The sequence below is a fragment of the Hermetia illucens genome, chromosome 2 (genome assembly GCF_905115235.1).
Source record: "Hermetia illucens chromosome 2, iHerIll2.2.curated.20191125, whole genome shotgun sequence".
Lineage (NCBI taxonomy): Eukaryota > Metazoa > Arthropoda > Insecta > Diptera > Stratiomyidae > Hermetia > Hermetia illucens.
This window is the reverse complement of record NC_051850.1, coordinates 166,130,837-166,153,186: the sequence shown is the minus strand read 5'-3', so window position 1 is coordinate 166,153,186 and position 22,350 is coordinate 166,130,837. Positions and strand designations below refer to the sequence as shown.

The window sequence follows — 22,350 nt, the reverse complement described above, 5'->3', positions numbered from 1 at the left end:
TGTAGTGGCTATGTGGAAGAGATTTTCATGATGACCACCTGGATTGGCTATGACCAATAATGAGGGCAAAGCTATCACAAAAAACTTAAACAAGTCGGGAAACCGGAAGCTTGACGCTTCAGGTTAAAATGCTTTGTGCCATTGGCCGCTAGCATTGACTCGAGATATTTAAATCGTTCAGTTCTGTCAGCGGCGTTGACCTGCCCAGGTGTACTCTTAGGATGAACTTAAGGGGGGGTTTTCAGCCAATGTCGAAAAGTTGGTAATATACTATTAATAAGTTTATTTGAGCAGATATCGGGGTGGGACATCTCTCGGGGATTAGATTTCACATAAGTGTTTTACACAAAGGACTAAGGAGAAGTAGACTCTTCATAAATGCAACTTTAATATTTCACGGGAAAGTCAATTAGTCTCGTTAATAATGACGTTAGCATCTTACTTGCGTGGCTTTGAAAGCAGTAAATTCGCACGAAATTGATAAGTTCGAACTGCTATAACTTTGGCGTTAATGGCCAGATTTCTATAAAATTTGGCATGTGTATGCGAAATGTAGACCTCTATGCTGGATGAAGTCCTTGGATGAATTTAAGGGGGGTTCTTCCGCAAATTTCCAAAAGTTGGTAATATACCATACTATTAGTAAGGTTTTTTGAGCAGATATCAGAATGGGACAAATTTTGAAGCCTAGATTTCACCTAAGCGCACTTTCCTGTTTTTTTTCTGATTTTTGGATTGGGTAGTTTCCGAAAATGAGTCCTGTCTCACTTTAAGTGCGTACACTTTGACTCCTTACTCACGCACTTTGCAATTCATGTCAGTTTCGGAAAGTGCAAATCGAGACCTTTCATTTGATACCCTACACGGCTATATCTGGGGATTTTTTTTTTAAATGCCGCCTTTGCATGTATGGGGAGTCCCCCTTTAAACTCAACCTAAATTTATGTCACTCGCTGTATGCATGGGATTTCATAGTTCCCATCTGTCCACAAAATTTCGTTCGGATCGGTTTAGCTGTTTTGGAGAAAAGTGCGTGTAACAGACAGATAGACAGTGAATCGATTTGAATAAGTTTTTGTTCTACACAAAACCTTAAAAAACTGGCAAAGATGACTGTGTAGGCTCGCCAACACATAGATGCAGCTCTACGTGCCAAAACGGGGTTGAACGCCTCTGTGCCAGCCAGGCACGCAAATGGTGAGTGAATCCTATTGAACATTTCAATCTCTCTCACGTCATGTGCGCAAAAGTACGCATAATTCGGTGCGCATCTCCATTTGAAATATTTAATGGGAAATATCTCAACAAGTTCTGGGCACGCAGCTACATTGGAAAGCAAAAAAAGTCCTGACTCGACCACGAGCGCGGAAATGCAAAAACTTGTGATCCGAATGCTCCGATTAAGAGGGAAGATCCATGGCGAATCACATCGTCAATCGCTGTCTCGCCAGTCTCCGTTGTTAATGAGGCGCTGCCTTTGGGATTCCCTCCTTAACACGGCATTTCCCGGCCATTGTAATTGAAAATGTTCTTGATTGAGCTTGAACTAATATGTCTTGCCCATTTCCAAAAATGATTAGAAAAGGACTTTGATCAATGTATTATTTTGAAAATATAAAAGATGATAATATATCTAGTGTAACGTGGTCGTCGTCCTGACTGGATTCGACACTTATCTCAGTCGTAAGTTTGGTTCACACGATTCAAGGTGAATGTTTTCATTTTGAGATTTAGAGATTGCGATATTAAATTATGACATCAGGATACGAGCCGAACCGAGACCTCAGCTCCTGTTTCGGTACGCCGGCTCAAGGGGTCGTGAAGTGACGTGGTGCTGCATTTCGGGTAGCAGTCGCCAGAACTCTTCCCAAACGCAAAGCACCAACGGCCTCTGCAAACTCACAGACAGTAGCTGTTAATGCTGCCACCATTTGGCTTGATGTGTAGTTAGGCACTTCGCCACCCATGGGTCGCACATGGACCTCATGAATTTTCACCGCAGTGGCGGCTAACGTATCCAAAGACCCTGAATCCACACATGCCAGGATGGTCTGTGTGCTCTCCGGAAGCCTCTGCAGCCACAAAGACTTTAGCACCACCCAACCGTTTCATTTCACGTAGCAATTGGCTGGGCGCACGGTCACCTAGCGTTAGCTGACTAACCAGTAAAGTTGTAGTTTAAACTGTATTTAGGTTTCCTCTATTGCTAAGAATGTTCAGCTTCTGGTCAATTGCTTCAATTCCAGCTTGCTCAGCTTCTAGTCGTGAGGGGATGCTTTGAGGATTTTTTCCTGGGCTAATTGTTGTTGTATACTCGTTCAAGACAGTGCTATATCCAAAAGTGCTGATATTACCGATCATATTGGATTGAGTTGAAGGATTGTCAGGGTGCTGCCTCTTCAATGTGCCCAATTAATCAACTTCTTTTCACGTGCAGTGCGATAAATTCAGATAAAAACAATAAATAACCTCCTCTAAACTCGTCTCCTAGTTCAGACGATTTTCAAATCCGCGAAATCTTCTCTTTTGCAAAACTTAAAATTCTGGCTACGGAGGGCTGGATCCTCCGGAGACGATTTGATCCTTGACTCGGAAATTATTCCTTTAGCGTGGGAGCTGCACCTTTATGTTCAAAACTCCAATTATTTACACGGGAATTAACAAAACTAGTAGAAAATTAATATTCTACTATCTATTCTATTTTCTTTGTTGGGATGAACTCTATAATTCGAACACAAGTTTCTTATCTAAATCCACAGTTATAAGTAAGGTCTAAAATGACATTGACGGTTTTTGTTCAAATTTTATATTTTAAGTTTTAATACAATTGTTGTTGTTGTGGTTGTAAGTTTTAGTTGTCCCACGACATCCCAGCAGGCTAACAGAGAGAGCTAAGTTCTCTGGTCCGGCACACGATGATCGAACGTGGGAACGAGAATTGGCCAGGCCTTCGGCCTATGTGTACCAGCTGTCACTCGGTTTTTGGACACTGGGCCTTGTGTTCTTAGACTCGTTGTAGGTTAGATAATCCCCCATTGAATGTTTTTACAATTGCTACTCTATTTGTTGAGATGTAACCTGGTACTTTAACTTGCTGTTCCGGAAAAATTGCCCCAAAATCTTTGTGCTTTTAATCTCGACGTTGCCTGGTATTCATCTTGCTAGTCCTTCTTGATTTTATTCTGCATCACTCATAGTACATCCTCAGCTGCAAAGGATGAAACCATGGTGCTTCCGCCGATTAGGACTACCTTTTGCTGCTGAGTGTACCATCTTGTTCAACATAATTTCACTTTTAGCTGGGCGCCACAGTATTTTTATCTCCTCGAAGTTAGAATTCGCTATTGTGTCAATTATTTTCCAGAAATGGGATGTCCGATGTCTTGCTTCTCCAGAAGAGTGCAAGCTTTTAGAGAGTCTGTGATTATTGCTATCTTCTTTTTTATCTTTCTTTTGCCATTTGCATGGCCATCTTCACCCCATTCAGTTCAGCAGAGAGGGCCGTCATTGCTTGCATCTTGTAGGCAGCTTTGACTCGAGGGTGTTCAGAGACCATTGCACAATTTTAGGCCACAGCCGATGTTGCTGCATCAGTTCCTTATAAGCCAAAACACCTGTTCCTGAGTTTGGTGATTTCGTTTTGAATTTTAATAACTACCTAACCATTTCTGTACCCACTCATGCCTTGCCCTGACTCACTGCAGACCAGAATGTTTCCCACTCTTCTTTCCTCCTCATAGATCTTGAAGCTATTAAAGGCTTGCTGGAAATTCTTATAAGTTACCGATAGACCATTTTTAGCTAGGAAATTGTCTATGACCAGGCGATAGGAGGAGGGAGAAGATCTTTTGAGCCTTATCAGTCTCTTGAAAGCCAATAGCGTCCTTCTGAACTTATGGAGGGGTTCGCCCGCCATAGCATGAGCCACATGATGTGGTGAAAACTTAGTTAAACCTAAGCATGTTTTCAACTGAGACGCCACAATGGTGGCTATTCCGTTGTCCAGGTATTTGGGCATCAATAGCATGGAGGCAGCAGCATAATCAAGCATTGGTCTCACAATGGTCGTAAGCAGTTTTACGGCTCTCTCAGATTTGAATCCCCATGAGAAACCTGTGGCAAAGTTTACTACCCTCGAATCCTGTTTCGGGTTTATGATTGTTTTATTGACTGATGTACCAAAATGTTACATTGTTTGCCATTATTTCTCCTAAAAGCAATAACGTTAGATTTATCTCTGGTTCCAGGTGAGTTTCAGGGTGTTACATTTACTCACAAAAAGGTCAACCTGTTTTTGTAGTAGCCTGATCCACCTGTTCATCTCCTGGCCCCTATAGCAAGGATGATAAAGTCATTTGCGTATTGGAAAATGTCAGTTGAGTTTGGAGTGAAGCGAGGTTGTGTACAAATTGAAAAGTACCGGATTCAAAAAACTTCCTTGGGGTAGGCCTCTGTTTACCGAGCGCGACCACTCATCCAACTTCAACTTCCTATATTCCAGGAAGCGCATGGTCCAAGAGTATGGTATGTCACATAGCAATTTCCGTTGCCAAAAATTATCATTTTAACCATAACCGGAACAGAATTTTCCCTGTCAAAAATTGTTTTTCGATGTCATGGCATTCAGTTCTATGCAGCTTGCTGTCACTGACATTAACCCTAATGGTTTTATTGGGGTATGTCACCAAAACCTCTAGTTTATTCATACGGGCATGGCAGCATGTAAAATTTCACATAAGGCCGATTCATACAGTCGATAACTTGAGATATCACTCAAAATCATAACTAGAAGATAGAATCTGCATACAGTCTGCACTCCAACTAACATAAATTTTAAGCATTCCTACGATAGCAGCACTCTTGTCTGCATGCTTGAATTAACTTTTCAATCATTCCGTCTTACGATGGACGTTTATAAAATAAACCATTTTAAAATAAACATTTTCAATTCTTAAATTAATTTGAAGAGCTTGCAAAAAAATTTATTACTAGAGATGAAATCTCTATTTCCACTTTTCGTTGCTAAATTAACGTCGGAGTGATAAGGCTTTAATTAGAAATTATATGAAAGATACGGGTGAGAAAACATGAGACGTCAAGGCGACATGAACTTTTTGATTGTGAAAAAGCGAAAAAAGTATAGCCATACTGTATTTTTATATGAAGCAATAGAATTGGAAGGAATCGCTGATGATATTATCATAAAATAAGTTATTGGACCACTATAAAAGAGATGCCGAAACCCGGGATTGAACTGGGGACCTTTAGATCTTCAGTCTAACTCTCTCCCAACTGAGCTATTTCGGCGGTATGTGCCGGATTTCAGGCGCGAATTGGGTTTAAATAAATCGTGAATACATTATTAAATAATATTTTCCCTGGAGTAACAACCATCTTCCTGCAGAATGATTTTATGAGTAACACATAAACATAAATTGGTCGCGAATCAGCTGACTTTTTCAGATTGTTATTTCTCTGTTAGAGAAAGTTCGTTTTAGAGAATTTAATACTTTATATATACGGGTTTTCACACATTCTGGATTTCCCATCTAGGGAATCTATCTTCCTTATTGAAAATAATATGTAGATATTTATTTTTATCCAAGAACAAATTTAGGAAAGACTTGCTACTTATCCATTAATTAGCACCCACTTAACTAAGATTAAATATTTATACTTCCAAGAAATTTGTTGAATTATATTATTAGAGCATGATTTTCTTAGAGAAGTGCCATAACAACAATTGGATAATCAAGGCCTTTCTTCCTCTAATCTATTTATTATTGTCTGCATATTTTAAATGACGAAGCCACTCCCTGTACAGACCAAATGCTGTTGAGCAGCTAGTCGATACCCTGTCCCAATATAAGGCTGACGTAATAGCGTTGAAAGAGATGCGATGGACAGGGACCGGTTTCCTGGAGACGACCTGCTATTATAGCGGCCATCCAGTAAACCATGTGCTCGGAGTAGGTTTCTTAGTCAGCCAAAAAATGAAACCGGCTGTTATCGGCTTTGGAAATATAAGCGAAAGGCTATCCACTCTGTGTTTGCGGGGCATGTTTAGAAATATAAAACTCATAAACGTTCACGCCCCTATAGAGGAGACTGCAGAGTCGGAGAAGGATACCTTCTACGAGGCAGTTGAACGGACTCCCGAAGCCTGTCCCAAGTATGATATCAAAATCATACTTGGAGATTCCAACAGTCAAGTAGGGACGGAGCCCGTATTCAGGCGGTACGTCGGCTCGTATAGCTTACATAGGGATACCAATGACAATGGACTACGGATTATTCAGTTAGCAGTATCGCACGAAATGGTTGTTGGAAGTACCTGGTTTGCGGTGAAAGCAGTCCACAAACATACATGGGCCTCTCCAGACGGGACCACTTTCAACCAAATTGATCGAACGCCGCCACCTCTCAGCCTTGATGAATGTCAGAACATATAGGGCGGGCAATATAGACTCGGATCACTATCTCGTTGGCATGGTGCTCCGAGCTCGAATAACAAAACCACCCAGAATCCCTCTCTGACAATCAGGTGAGAGTTAACACTGAAGCCATCCACAACACAGCCTTCCGCAACATCTATAAGGGGGAAATGGATGCCGCAGTAACCGCAATCAACAGAGATCCTGGAGATGAAGCATCAACAAATGATCTTCACAATCACCTGAAGAACGTTATCATTAATACGGCCGCAAACATACTTGGCCCCAGCCTCAAAAAGAATCGGAACGGCTGGTTTGACGATGAATGTAAGCTAGCAACGGAACGGAAGAATGCTGCACACCGAGTAATGCTGCACTTTTAAAGGACGCGGACATGCCCGGAGACTTATCACGAATTCCGTCGAGCGGAGAAGCGACTTCACAGACAGAAAAAGGAAGCCTGGGAGAACCAACAGGTCTGTGAACTAGAAAAGTACAGGGAGCAACCGCACCAGGTGCACAAGTTTTACCAACAAGTCAGCAGGATGAAGCCTTATACACCTCGATGTTCATCCTGTCGAGACAAAGAGGGAAATCAAATTTTCGACGGAATGGGCATATTGGAGTGATGGGTTGAGTACTTTGATGAGCTGCTGAACAACCCGAACATCGGCGAGTTGTAGATCCCGCCAACTGAAGATGACGGACAAATACTGCCACCACCAAGTTTAGAAGAAACAGTCCGTGTAATTCCTCAGCTTAAAAATCATAAGTCGCCAGAAGCCGATGAAATTACAGCCGAATTGGTTAAATATGCAAGCGACCAATTACACCAAGCGGTTCATCAACTTATGCTCAAGGTATGGGACAGCGAATCAATGCCTGATGACTGGCAACGGGGCATTATCTGTCTCATACATAAAAAGGGGTATATCACGCAGTGCAGCAATTATAGTGCATGTTGCTGAGTACCATCTATAAGATATTCTCCGCTATCTTGCTAGGCCGGATAGCCCCATACGCTCAGAACATCATTGGTCCATACCAAGGATTCATCACTCCAGGAAAATCAGCAATAGATGACATTTTCTCTGTGCGACAAGCGATGGAAAAACTGTTAGAATATGGAGATCAGTTGCACCAGCTTTTCATCGACTTTAAAGTCGCGTATGACAGCGTAGCCAGGGTAAAACTGAACACGACCATGAGAGAATTCGGTATCCCGACGAAATTGATAATACTGACTAGGCTGACCCTGACCAATGTGCGAGACCAGATAAAAACAGCAGGATCACTCTCGAGATCATTTAACATTAATAGCGGTCTAAGACAAGGGGATGCCCTATCATGCGTCTTCTTTAACCTGGCCCTGGATTCTGGAAGTGATTCGCGATACAGATTTAAATGCGAGAGGCACCATCCTCTTTAAGTGCACTCAACTACTGGCCTACGCTGACGATATCGACATCATGGGAAAACAACCCGAGATGTACAGTCTACCTTCATCTAGATGGAACAGGCGGCGCGAGATCTTGGACGGCACATTAATGACGGCAAGACGAAGTACATAGTGGCAACGTCAGAGAAGAACGAAGAACTTCGAGTCGCATTGGTCAAACGAAAACAATGAAGAGAGACTACAATTTTAAGACCTTGAAAATTTCTCCTATCTAGGATCGAAAATCAAAACCGATAACAGCTATGACAATGAAATCCGCGTACGGTTGTTGGTTGCCAACAGAGTCTATTTCAGCTTACAAAAACTGTTTCGCTCGAAACGTCTTACTGTCCAAGACTATGATCTTGCTAGTCCTTATGTCTTTTTCGGAGACTTGGGTTCTTAGCAAAAAAAATTGCGAACTCTTGGCCGCGTTCAAGAGAAGAATCCTTCGAAGAATCTCTGGCGTCCTACATGAGGATGGACGATTCCATAGCCTACATAACGACGAAATCTATGAGCGATACCACGACCGTCCGATTGTGGATAAAATCGGGCTCAACAGGTCGCGGTGGGCGGGTCACTTAATCCGTATGAATGAGGATGATCCAGCCCAGAAAGTCTATAAGGGCAATATCTATGGTAGAAAAAGAAGACGAGTCAGACGTTGCCTGAGATGGACCGATGGCGTAGATCAGAACGCCAGACAGCTTTTAAGGATATCGAATTGGTGGACCTCGCCCAAAACCGGGATGTCTGGAGTTCCTTAATAAGGCAAGCCTAGACCGGATACCGGTTGTTGCGCCGTTGATGATGATAAAAAAACTATAACTTGTTTGTTATAGCTCAACGACATTCTGTAGGAAATTTCAAGGACACCAGTGGAAGTGGGGCGAATCTTTAACTATCATAATATATATGGGACAAACGCAACTCATTAAACCCTGTTCTAAAGTGGTACGGAAGATACCAGGATGGTACCATCCCCTAGGAATGGCGAGCTTACGCTGATGATGTTGACATCGTGTGTAGGAATTAACGTACCTTATTAAATGAAACCTATTTTTTGGAACGCCCAAGAAAATTACGAAGTGTTAGTCGGGGAGGAAGGTCTTCCATCGGTCTGATGATAATGATGAATGATTCCAATGCGACTAAATCGACGAACGATACTGTGACTCTAAAGTCGTGAATAAAATTAGACGCAATAGGTTTTGGCAAGCGGGCCAATTTATCCGAATCGTCGCAGAAATTCTTAACGGAAAAGCCCCATTATGAAGGTAATATGTACAATATTTAAGCTCAGAGAGAGCGAGGTAGGCCCTTTTGTTTTTCGGTCTTCTCCTCAACTCAGTAAGTCTACCTCAAAGGAAAATTCACACAAGCCGCTAAACCGATCTTCACGGGATAATTAGCATAATTTAAAAGACACTACGCTATCTTCCTGGATAGAGAGTGAGCATTCAACAACATGAATAACCAAAGCCATTAAGTAGGCTCCAACCAAAATATGAAGGGATGTCTTACGCATTGGATAGTATCCATACTAGGAGCGAGGATAATTTAATCTGATCTGGTAGGCAACAATTTGACCAGGGCTGCGAGCAGAGAGGCGCTCTAGAATGTCACCTTTTCTCCGACGCTCTGTCGCCTTTATGAGCGTAGGCTGAAAACTTGCGGACTCGGCATAAATCAAAGAACCATATGTGTAGATGCTATTGGGGTTCTGCAGTTCTCCACCGCGGATGCAGAGAGAAGTACGACGAAGTACCTTGGCAACTCTGTTAATTTCCAACGCATTGTACCTAAAGAAAGCTGAGCTTCCAGACGTGGGCCTTCCAGTCATGGCAGAATGGAGGATCGTGGATATGTTGCGGGGTTATGCCACAGTATTCTTCATCGACGGACGGTAAGTGGAATCGGAACGGGAGTATTCTCAGATAAGTACAGGGTAGACGAGTCGTACAATTCTCCAGGATACGCCAGTGTATTCTAAGCGGAGCTACTGGCGGTACTGGATACTGGCTTTTCGATGGCTGGGGCATGATCCGAGGTCGATGCGTAACAGTCATTCTGGTCGGTAGCCAAGCGGCCATTAATGCCTTAAGGCTGGTGGCCCAGTGTAGAAACAGCCTGAATGATACGCTCAAAGTCACCTTCCGCTGTTTTCCCGGTCATAGAAATATAGAGGAAATGTGCAGGCCGATGGAGCTCTGCTTTAAACAGTCCCTCGGTGGGGGAAGTCTGCATCCTACGGGTGACTGCCAAGGATAGAATCTATTTACTTTACTTCTCTCTCTCCAAAGGGCTACGCCGCCTAGATTCTGTCCACCTTTCCTTCTAAAATCAGTCACGGTTTTAGGAGTTTGTGAAATCAAAGTGACGCACTACAGGGATAATTCATCGTAGCGTTCATCGGTTCATCGTAGCGGCTGCTTTAGTTTAATTATCCCCACACTTATTTCAACATATCCAAGTACGTCTGAAGCAGATTCGCAACATGGGATTGAGCATTGTAATCACTTTATCCTGCTTCAATACTTGGTTCAAGCGTATCAATTGCACCAATCGTCTATGATAGATTATTGCGGTTTTGGCAGGTCATGTTGCACTGTTTATAGCTAATCCCTCTAAGTATATATGACGAACTTGAACCTTGTTCGGTCGTAGGCGTGGAACGTGCCTGGAAACTGCATTTTTTCTGCAGTTAGGGATATCAGGATCAACTTTTTATCTATCCTTAGTCACAGTGAATTTTAGAAACTCCTTCCACTTCCGTATTTCAAGCAGCTGTTCATAAGGAATCCCTTATTGGGGGTCATTCTTCCTACTTTTGACATAAGTACAGATCAATTCTGCTAAAGGTAGAGAAGTTGAGGGTGAGTTTTGGTACGAAAAGACATCGCCCTTAGTGGTCACAAATGAAATATATAGGAGATTCCGAAGAATTCGCGGTACGCCGCTGTGCAAGCGGATAGCAAAGAAAACAGAGATTGGTGGTAGGAACTAAGTAACAACATCTACCTCATAAATCAATGGGGCATTGGAATGGTGGGATTTCTTAAGAAATAATCGTAAATCAAACATTATGGCAATGGTAATTTTATTGCTGGTTTCATTTAAGGCACTTTAAAATTGGTTATCCGAATTTAAAGACCCAATAATAAAAGCTGCGAAAGTTTAAGATACAAAATTTTTTAAAAAATATTTTATTATACTCACATCATAAATGATTTCCAAATGTTCTCGCATCAAATACGCTCCATCATCAAAAGTCAATGATGTGCCGGTTATCATGCGTGCGACATGCGTTAGCCAAACTTCAAAGAAACCTAACTTAATTAATATCAATTGATCATCTTGGGTAAAATCACAGAAACCAGGTACACGTTTGGCAAATTCAACAACATGTTGTACACCTGGTGTAATTCGTGTGGCATATTGTTGCCACAACCAGATTTTTTGCTCCTCAATCGTTTCCGATAATGAAGCGATCTAAAAATAAACATAAAAATATCACATTACTCCAAGAATTTGCATTTCTGCATACTAAATGTAGTGGAATAGATTGCGCATTGATTTATTGTTGATTCAGTTGGGAAAGAACCGAGGTGTTTCATTTCACTCTCATATTGAAGTTCGAGTTTATTTGCTTCCAATATTCGCGTGGGTGCCAGCAATATCGACTTATGTGCCTTTACCGACATATCTACATAGGTGTATGGACAAACGCATGAACTATCTGTCTTGAGGTCTTCAAGTAGCGAACTTCAGTATACATGGACAAACCACAATGTTCTATTGAGAGAAACACTTTGGAATTTTAACTTAATATGGTTGATACGAGTATTCAACGTTTTCCTAATTTAAAAGGAGGACAAGGACAATTAGGTACTGCCAAATGGGCACTTCAAATACTTTCTTCCTAAGACTCTTACGATCGTTATTGCTGGTAGGATTTTTTTACTTCGAAAATGGGTCACTCAGCGACTTTGTTGCACCTTAGTGTTTGGTACCTCAAGTGGTATGCAAGGAAGAAAGTCAAAATATATGTGAAATGGAAACAGGATACTCTCCTTACAGGTTTTTATATATCAAGTGCACAATGCGCAATGCATTCTCATTAACCGTCGGTTTTGCTATTATCATTGTCATGATACGTACCTCACATTCGTCCTTAACACTATTTTGCGGCAGGATTATTGGTCGCCGAACTAATTCACGAGTTTGTTCCTCTGTGTACGTACAATGGCTCCGATGTGCCTGCGAGACACATAGTATTACATCGTAGACAGAGAGCTCGGTAGAACCGGGTATTTCGGCATCGGTTGCTATTGAAGCTGTGCAGCCTAGTTCGGGCGGTGATGCAACTGAACACATTTGGGGAGTTGTTGGTGTATTCGGCGTTCCAGGAGTACTTACTCGAATACTTGAATCGTCTGTACCGTTTAGTTCACGTGAACGTTTTGGGACTCGACCATAGCGAACAGCTGAAAGGAAAAATTGAAATATTTAAAATAAAACTGCTGCAGTACAAAGGAACTTCAAGGATAAAAAAATAGCTGACAATATCTGGAGTACCTATGGTTGGAATTATAGGCAAATCACCAAATATGCGTTTTGACCTTGCGTCAATCAACGTGACGCTGAGTTAAAATTATACAAAAAGTGGCGAATCAGTTCAAAATAGGTGGGTGTGTGTGTGTATGGTAGGGGAGAGGCTACAGCTTCTGAGCACTCAGGCCGTTTTGGCCCATTGTAGATAGGTAGTGAGTGGCAACTGAACTTCTAAGGAACAGATTTTCCCAGTCAATACATATGGCTGTAATATAATACAAAAACAATAACCGATAAATTTCGAGAGAAATGCATCTGAATAGGTTTTGCGAATTGATGCCGGTCCGCCATTAAGCAGATGGCCGACCTGGGAATCCCTCGATTGTTAAACAAAATTTTTGAAACTTTATTGCTACCGAGACGTTAGCAATGCCCCGAATAGGGACTGACCTCACGACAACGACCTTGGGCTATCGAAAACGGACTATGATTGATTTCTGGAATGTGCGCACGCTCCTCAACAACGAGAGGGTACCCAGAATGCTCACTTTCTCCAACTTGAGCGAGAATTCCTGCGACATAAACTGGACATTCTGAGCCTTGAGCGAAATACGATGGCGGCACTCTGGAGAGTACTCCTCTTTCGCTTGTCACACCAATGGAAATGTGCTTTTGTACTCTGGAATGCTAAGTGTTAGTTGACGCGAATCCGGTGTCGGGTTGCTTCTGATATCTACCGCAAGGTGCGTTCTCTTGACCAGGGAGCCGGCAAATTAAGGAGCATCCCAATTGTACAATGTTATGCATCAACGGAGAATGTAGTGAAGAAGGATGTCTACCACGAGCAATTAAACACAGTTCAGGAGAAGCGTCCTAAAGGTAACATTGTCGTCGTGATGAATGATCTGAATGCCAAAGTGGGATCTGACAACACCCTGTTCGAGCATGTGATGGGAAAGCACAGCCTTGGCGACCGTAACAGTAATTATGAGAGGTTCGTGGATTTCTGCAACTTCCACCGCGTGGTCATTGGTGGTGCATTGTTCGAGCACAGAGCCTGCCATTGGGTGAGTTGGGTTTCAACTGTTCGACGCCGTACGAGCCATCAGATCGACCACTTCGCGATCAGCAATAGATTAATAAGCTGTCTTCTGGATATGTGTAACAAGAGAGGCGGTGATAGCCGCCTCTAAAGGAATTACCATCTGATGGTCGCTTACGTTCGTTTGCGTGTTGCGTCCGCCACTTCTCGCATGGTTGGGAAGCTGCGACCCCCAAAGTTCGACACCTTGGACAACCCAGCTATCGCTCGACAGTAGGAGAGGTATCTCGCTAATCGATGAGCATTAGGTCGCCATCAAAAATGCCCTTTTCTCGGGTGCTACACAGGTTGTCGACCATGTCCCGAAGGGGCTTCATAAGATCTGGCTAACTGCGGAGTTGTGGAAGCGGATTGAAGAACGGAGGGGGTTGAAGGCTTAACTGACCGCTGCGAGTGATGGGAGTGTGAGGAGCTCGAATCACGATACCGAGTGAATCTTGAGAAATTCAGCGTAGTATACGCCGTGAAAAGAGAGAATTTGCTATTACGCTGGTCGCGGAGACGAAGGATGCTGCAGATTGAAATGACTATACAGCATCACCAAAGAGTTCGCATGAGGTTGCAAATCTTTCTACGGTGAGCGTCTCGAGAAATCATGGGGGGAGCTGAAGCGCCTTTCAGGCAACCGCGAGCGATTGCGCGTAGGTGCGCTATACTCCACCAAGGAATGAAAAGGCAACCATATAATATTATTTGTGTTTTGCTTCAAATTGGAGCACGATTTTTTTAAGTATTAGTATATTTTTTTTTATTGAATTAAAAGCTTATATATTTACTTTATCTATGCATTTCTGTTTTACTTCATACTGATAAAATTCCGGGTGTTGCTCACTCTCAATTAGTAATTAAGACTACCAAAACCATCTATGAATCAATGGAAAATAAATGAAATGCATATTTTATTGATACAATATGATAAGGTGTCGTGCAATATACCCAACAAAATAATGGCGGCCTGCCTTTTGTCAATCAGCTTTATTTGGTTCATTGGCAACCAACTTATTTTTCACTCTTTTCCAAAGATTCCAGCTTTAATGTTTTATGCCTAGGGGTAAAATTTCTTTGGGTTTAATATGGTTTACGATTTTGGCAACTACTTTACTTTTTCTAATCCTATGACTATCATCAAATCAGAATATCAATGGTTCATATTTACCCTTAATCCCAAGAAATACAACATCCATTGAAGGCGGTCTAAATACCACTCTGTGACTTTTGAGGCAATATTTATGGTAGCAGGTTAAGTAAGCAAAAATTGTCTTCAAGGGATACCAGGAAGTACTGGCTATCTTGGCTAGGATTAATAGGCGAAAGTAACTGGTGGGTCATTTAAATCTTTAGAATGTGGTTTCGCTATACTTAAAAAACCTAAGTTATTCCATGTACTCTAATGCATTGGGCCTGTTTTCGGAGTTTTTACCACATTTTTTTCTGGTTGAAGGATGAGCATATCAACGGTTGTCGTCTTTCAGGACTTCAAAGGCCTGAGGTTTGTCGACACTCATTTTGGGCGTTGATCATGGAGACTAGACAAAACCAAATTGGGGCTCTGGGAACCAATTGGACTAATAAAGTAGTCGTGACTCATTATCTTATCCCGATTACGTTCTCTATTGATAGTCTTCGAAGTAGAACAAACATCAAGTCAAGAGGTACTACCATGGCTTCTTCAAAGAAGTTGAAATATCTGATTGTCTTTATTTCGGCCTAAGATAGTCGATTTTTACCTCCAGGTGGTGACCGAAATGGCAACCTGGTAGTAGGAGAAAGATGGACCTGGGAAGGACACCCAAAGAAAAACAAACAAGATTGAATCAAAAAACCATTCAATATCGATTTGGACTTGGGGATAGCTACCCAAACTTATGAGAGAGCATGGCGCGAATGCATGACGAACACCGACGCCATATATTGCCAGCAGACATGCTTTGGAAGTAATAGGAACTGGTTCGCATGGGCGTAAAATAGTGTTCATTGAGGCCAGAAGGACAATATGTATGGTTGAACAGGGAATCTTAGGCAGAAAATCAGTCTGGATTCAGCAGTGACTTATTAACATTCCTGTAGTACAAACACAAATAAACGCAATCGCCTAGGAAAATCAGGTATAGGTAAATAGTGTGCGCACCCAATCACAGGTACCCATACAGGAAAGGAAATTTACATAAAAAACAACGTAAAAAATTATATATAATTAATAATAGATAAGACAAAATTTAGCCGAAGCAATTAGAAAGATTACATTATAAGAGAAAAGGTAAACTAACGAAACAGACACCTAAACTTCCTTCATAACCAGAAAAAATAGTTCCGTGAAGCCTGGCCGAGTACGTAACTGGAAAGAAGTACCAAGAAGAAACACTAAGGGTTACCTATAAAAAAGTCAAGGCAGTCCAAAAGGAGGTTACTCAAAACGGGAATCAAGGTGACTATCCCCCCACATGGAACCATATCAAAAATTAACGCCTGTAAACAATACCTAAAGGAGAATCACGGTATAAAGTCTAGTACCAAGGCAAAACAGGGACACTAATTATCAATCGGACAGGACGGATTTTAAAACGACGGACCCGGCAACGACAACGGAATAACGATTTGTCCATTTTCTCATGGAACGTGCGCTCCCTGTACAGAAATGAAGCTGATGAGCAGCTAGCCGATACCCTGTCCCAATATAGAGCTGATGTAACAGCGTTACAAGAGATGCGATGGACAGGAACCGGTTTCCTGGAGAAGAGCGACTACACCATATATTATAGCGGTCATCCAGTAAACCATGTGCTCGGAGTAGGTTTCTTAGTCAGCCAAAAAATGAAACCTGCTGTTATCGGCTTTGAAAATATAAGCGAACGGCTATGCACTCCGCGCTTGCGAGGCAAGTTTAGAAATATAAGCCTCATAAACGTTCACGCCCCTACAGAGGAGACTGCAGAGTCGGAGAAGGATACCTTCTACCAGGCAGACGAACGAACCCTCGAAGCCTGTCCCAGATATGATTTCAAAATCATACTTGGGGATTTTAACAGCCAAGTAGGGAAGGAGCCCGTATTCAGGCGATACGTTGGCTCCCATAGCTTACACGAAAAAAACAAATGATAACGGACTGCGGACTATTCAATTAGCAAGGTCACATGAAATGGTTGTTGGAAGTACCTGGTTTGCGCGGAAAGCGGTCCACAAACATACGTGGGCCTCTCCAGACGGGACCACTTTCAACCAAATTGACCACGTGTTGATCGAACGCCGCCACCTCTCAGCCTTGATGAATGTCAGAACATATAGGGGGGCCAATATAGACTCGGATCACTATCTCGTTGGCATGGTGCTCCGAGCTCGAATAACAATACCACCTAGAATCCCCTCTGACAATCAGGTGAGAGTGAACACTAAAGCCATCCACAACACAACCCTCCGCGACACCCATAAGAGGGAAATGGATGCCGCAATAACCGCAGTCAACAGAGGACCTGGAGATGAAGCATCAATAAATGATCTTCGCAGTCATCTGAAGAACGTTATCATGGATACGGCCACAAACATACTTGTCCCCAGCCGCAAAAGGAGTCGGAACGGCTGGTTTGACGATGAATGCAAGCTAGCAACGGAACGCAAGAATGCCGCATACCGAGTAATATTGCATTCTCAAAGAACGCGGGCACGCGTAGAGACTTATCACGAACTCCGTCGAGCAGAGAAGCGACTTCACAGACGGAAAAAGGAAGCCTGGGAGAACCAACAAGTCTATGAACTAGAAAAGTACAGGGAGCAACCGCACCAGGCGCGCAAGTTTTACCAACAAGTCAGCAGGATGAAGCCTTATACACCTCAATGCTCATCCCGCCGAGACAAAGAGAAAAATCTGATTTCCGACAGAATGGGCATATTAGAGCGATGGGTTGAGTACTTTGATGAGCTACTGAACAACCAGAACATCGGCGAGTTGGAGGTCCCGCCAACTCAAGACGACGGACAAACACTGCCACCGCCAAGTTTAGGAGAAACAGTCCGTGCAATTCAACGGCAAAAAAATCATAAGTCGCCAGGAGCCTATGGAATTACAGCCGAATTGGTTAAATATGGAGGCGACCAGTTACACCAAGTGGTTCATCAACTTGTGTACAAGGTATGGGACAGCAAATCAATGCCTGACGATTGGCAACGAGGCATTATCTGTCTCATACATAAAAAGGGAGATATCACACAGTGCAGCAATTATAGAGGTATCACGTTGCTGAGTACCATCTATAAGATATTCTCCACTATCTTGCTAGGCCGGATAGCCCCATACGCCCAGAACATCGTGGGCCCATACCAAAGGGGCTTCACTCCAGGCAAATCAGCAACAGATCAAATTTTCTCTGTGCGGCAAGCGATGGAAAAACTGTTGGAATATGGACAACAGTTGCACCATCTGTTCATCGACTTTAAAGCCGCCTATGATAGCATAGCCAGGGTAAAATTGTACACTGCCATGAGAGAATTCGGTATCCCAACGAAATTAATAAGACTGACTAGGCTGACCCTGACCAATGTGCGAGGCCAGATAAAAGCAGCAGGATCACTCTCAAAACCATTCGACATCAACAACGGGCTACGACAAGGGTATGCCCTATCATGCGTCCTCTTTAATTTGGCCCTGAAGAAAGTAATCCGTGACGCCAATGTAAATGCGAGGGGTACGATCCTCTTCAAGTCCACCCAACTACTGGCCTGTGCTGACGAATTCATAGGAAGATTGATCCGAGACGTACAAACTGCCTTCATCCAGATCGAGGAGGCGGCGATTGGTGCGAGAGCTTGGGCTGCACATCAATGAAGGCAAGACAAAGCACATGGTGGTAACGTTAGCACCGAAAAACAAACAGCCAACAAGATCAAACCCCACTGGTCAAACGGGAAGAATAAAGATAGGAGACTACATATTTGAGACCGTTGATAATTTCCCCTACCTAGGGTCGAAAATCATAACCGATAACAGCTACGATGACGAACTCCGGGCACGGTTGGCACGGCACCAGAAAAGTCTATAAGGGCAATATCTATGACAGAAAAGGAAGATGAGGCTGACCCTGCCTGAGATGGAGCGATGGCGTAGGCCAGTAGACCAGAAAATAATGAAGAATACAAAGACGTATAGAAAGAAGATAAGTCCAGACGCGGTTTAAAATACCCCGCCGTTAAAAGGAAGGTAACGCGACGAGAGAAGTCGTAAGGACACGTCTCCTTTAAACAAGAGGAGATGTCATTCGTCATCAGCTTCACACACAAAAAGGCGCTTGAGATGAGATAGTATCGTTTCTCATGCAATGGAAAACATTGTGGGAAAAGATCAAATAAGTTAGCGTGGAGTTACCTAGATAGTGAAGTCATCTGTAGCAAGGGGTGAATTAGTAAAAGAGGAGTCAGGAATCGAATGATTCCAAAGGGAATCAAAGTTTCGATAGAAATACGAGACGTTTAAGTAGATAACCGTAGCTGTAGTCCGAGACTGCCTCCCGCAAAAAGCAAGTTAATGCAAGATTCCACGCGCCGTTTGGGTCAGGGTCTGATACAAGGTGTAATGTGCCAAGTGTTCCCTCTTGCTTTGCATCGGGAATACCCTGCCGACATCTTCGATCGATCTAATCCAATCAAATGTATAACAAGCAGATACATATTACTGAAGGTGAATTCTTATACCTCAGGCAGGCGTTATGTCAATGAGTTAGTTAATATGGTCAAATTAATATAATTATATCTAAGTATTTCTCCTTTTTCTTGAGAATCGTGGTCAGCGCTTCTTCCACTCCTTGAAGAAGATCGACATATCTCAGTCTTACAAATGATTGCCGCTGGTTTTCAGGAAATCCCGGAACGATATACATAGATAGATTAATTTGGCATCAGTGCCCAAAGTCTATTGGGTTCATTTTGCGTAAGCGTGGTGATGACTGATACGTCCTATTTCTGATTTGGGTTGTACATACTTCATGCCTGTATGATGTAGTGACTTGCACAAGCTTTTGTTTGAGTAATACCCACCAACTTTCCAGATGAAATCCCAACATTTCCGAGTCAACTGACCTATTTACTTTCGAAACCAAAAAGTAGTAATCCACCTTGTACCGCTTCGCTGATCCAACTGAATCCAAATTCAGGTAGACATTCATACGATGTGGAGATGCTTCGTCTATAATCTACCAAATTTGAAGTTTGGAACCATTGACCATTGACCCACCCTCCTCAACTTGTCCTTATTTGTAATCAACAAAGGTACATACTACCAATATGATAAAGTTGTTTAATTTGCTTGCAAATAATATGATTTTTTTGCTTTGAATCAATTAGATGCTTGTGTTGCTAACTGTAATTGATACCAAGTCAGTAAAACAAAGAAGAAGAAAGAAATCAACGACAAATCCGCTGAGTTCAAGCCAGGTAACGGCGTAGTTATGATGGTTTATGTAATCGCTTTGTTTACTATATAGCTTTGCAGTAATCCCGCTTCCACGCATAACTGATTGCGGTGATTTTTTTCGCAATTTGTGCCGAGATATGCGCTCAACGCTACTTGCCAACTAGCGAAATAGTTCAACAATCTCCACGTAACATAGCACAGCCGTGTTAGAGGTATTGCAGGTGCGCAACCTCTTGCAATGTAAACAAATGGGAAGTTGGTTTATGGTTAATCCACCGCTTTCGGTTGCTTTGTCCATTTCAAATGCAATCTTTCACACATACTTACTCTGGTATGCTATTGCCAAAACTTTTGCCAAAAGTTCGAGCACTTATTGACACCAGCAAACCTTGGTATGCCAGTCTCTTTCAATGTTTATTCACCTTTCGCACACTTATCACATGTTACCGACACAAGTGACTTTTACTTGAATTTTATTAGTTGTACAGTTTTAATCCAGACAAAATTATTGTAGTTTATCTGGTGGTGGAATAATGCATAATAACCAGATGAGTACGATGGAAAAATAAAGTGTTTTTGAATTAAAGTGAAGCGGCTCTAAAATATAGTATAAAAATATATTGTCGGGGAAATTTCTTTTAATCGTTGCTATTCGTCGCTATATTTAACTTCCGTGTGTTATTTCATTGCATTTTCATTTAGATCCCTATTCGGTAATACCTGCAAAAGGTGCGGAGCTTGTACTATTGGGAACTAAGATTTCTACAGTTTTTATCTATTATATAACTATTAACACTTCCTCAAGGTCGTTCTCATGGATAAATTGAAAGTAATGCCATAAAGCCATCTTTCGTTATCTCTCGATTATATCTTGATTATTTATACCCAGTCAGGACCAAAGAAGTCTTTATTATTAAGGGACAGTTCAAGAGGGAGAGGAGTACTCTCCAGAGTACCACTAGCATTTAGGCCCAAAATGTCTGGTTTATATCACTGAAATTCCCGCTCAAGTTGGAAAAAGCGAGCATTCTGGGGACCCTCGTTACCCTTGTCGAGGAGCGGGTGCACATTCCCCTCTCTCTTCCGGCAATGTGCTTTCGTACACTGGAAATCCAAGTGGTAGCAGAAGCGAATTCGGTGTCTTTCTTCTTCTTCTGACGGCTACCGCAAGGCGCGCTCTCTTGACCTGGGAGCCAGTTTCTGGCAGAATTCTAACTGCTAGATTTCGGGCCAGGTTAAGGAGCATCACAATTGTACAATGTAATGCACTAATGGAGACTCCCGATGTAGTGAAGAATGCTTTTTGCGAGCAATTAAACGCGGTTCAGGGGGACCTTCTTAAAAGTGACATTGTGATCATGACGGATGATCTGAGTGCCAAGGTGGGATCTGACAACACCTTTCTCGGACATATCACGCTGAGTCCGCCATAAGGTCACTTGGATTTCAACTAACTGATGCCGTACGAGCAATCAGATCGACCATTTCGCGATCAGCGGTAAATTTAAGAATTGTCTTCTGCATGTGCGTAAAAAGAAAGGCGATGACTTCGGCCTCGAAAGAGATCACCATCTGATGGTCGCTTACGTTCGCTTTCTCCGCCCCTTCTTGCCGGGTTGGGAAGCTGCGACCCCCCAAGTTCAACAACGATGGCTTGTACGTCCCAGCGGTCGCTCGGCATTGGGAGAACTATCTTGCTGATCGAACGGCAGATCTACTGAGTAAAGTACCTAAGAATATCGATGAGCATTTGGCCGCCATCTTTTCCCGGGTATTACATAGGTCTTTGGCCAGATCCCGACGGGGCGCCATAAAATCTGGCTAACTGCGGAGTCGATGAAAGGAAGGGGTTGAAAGCTCTACTGACCGCTGCGAGTGATGGCGGGCATAGCGCACTTCAACTCCGATACTCAGCGAAATCCTGAGAAGTCCAGCGTAATTTACGCCGTGACAAACAGGGAAGCGGAAGATGGTGCAGATCACAATAATTTCGAAAGCGCATCACGAAAGAGCTTGCATATGTTCGCAACACTTTCGGTTGTCCTGTGAAGAATGTCAACGGTCAACTTCTCATCCGCAATGACGAAAAACTGAAGAGATGGAAAGAAGACTTCACCAGGGTCCTTAAGCGTATTACATCCGGTGAGGTTCCTGCTGTCCTGCTCTGAAATGGTTGGTTACCGTAACACGCGGATACGGCCTGTTCCTCCAAGCAGAAGAGAAATCATTTCGGCCATCAATGCACTCAAAGGGAATAAAGCTGCTTGAGTTGATGGTTTCCCCACAGAGTTATATATCGCTGCATCTGCAATTAACGCAGATCTGCTGTTTCCACTCGTACGGAAATCTTAGGAATTCGATCCCTTTCCCGAAGAGTGGAAGAAGGAGGTGATGGTTAAGATTCCAAAAAAGGGCACCCGTT

General features: G+C 42.8%; 1 protein-coding gene and 1 non-coding gene across 2 annotated transcripts in view; both read right to left on the bottom strand.

Moving 5' to 3' along the window:
* The window catches only part of LOC119649181 (ecdysone-induced protein 78C), a 134,378-nt gene that overhangs the window by 1,539 nt on the left and 110,489 nt on the right, over window positions 1-22,350 (bottom strand). The window contains exons 4-5 of the mRNA XM_038051208.1: window positions 12,037-12,362; window positions 11,095-11,367 (exon numbers count right to left, since the gene is read on the bottom strand). Coding sequence (XP_037907136.1) covers window positions 11,095-11,367; window positions 12,037-12,362 — 599 coding nt within the window. The remainder of the gene's footprint in view (window positions 1-11,094; window positions 11,368-12,036; window positions 12,363-22,350) is intronic.
* On the bottom strand, window positions 5,235-5,307 carry Trnaf-gaa. The gene has a single exon. It is a non-coding gene; the product is annotated as a tRNA-Phe (tRNA).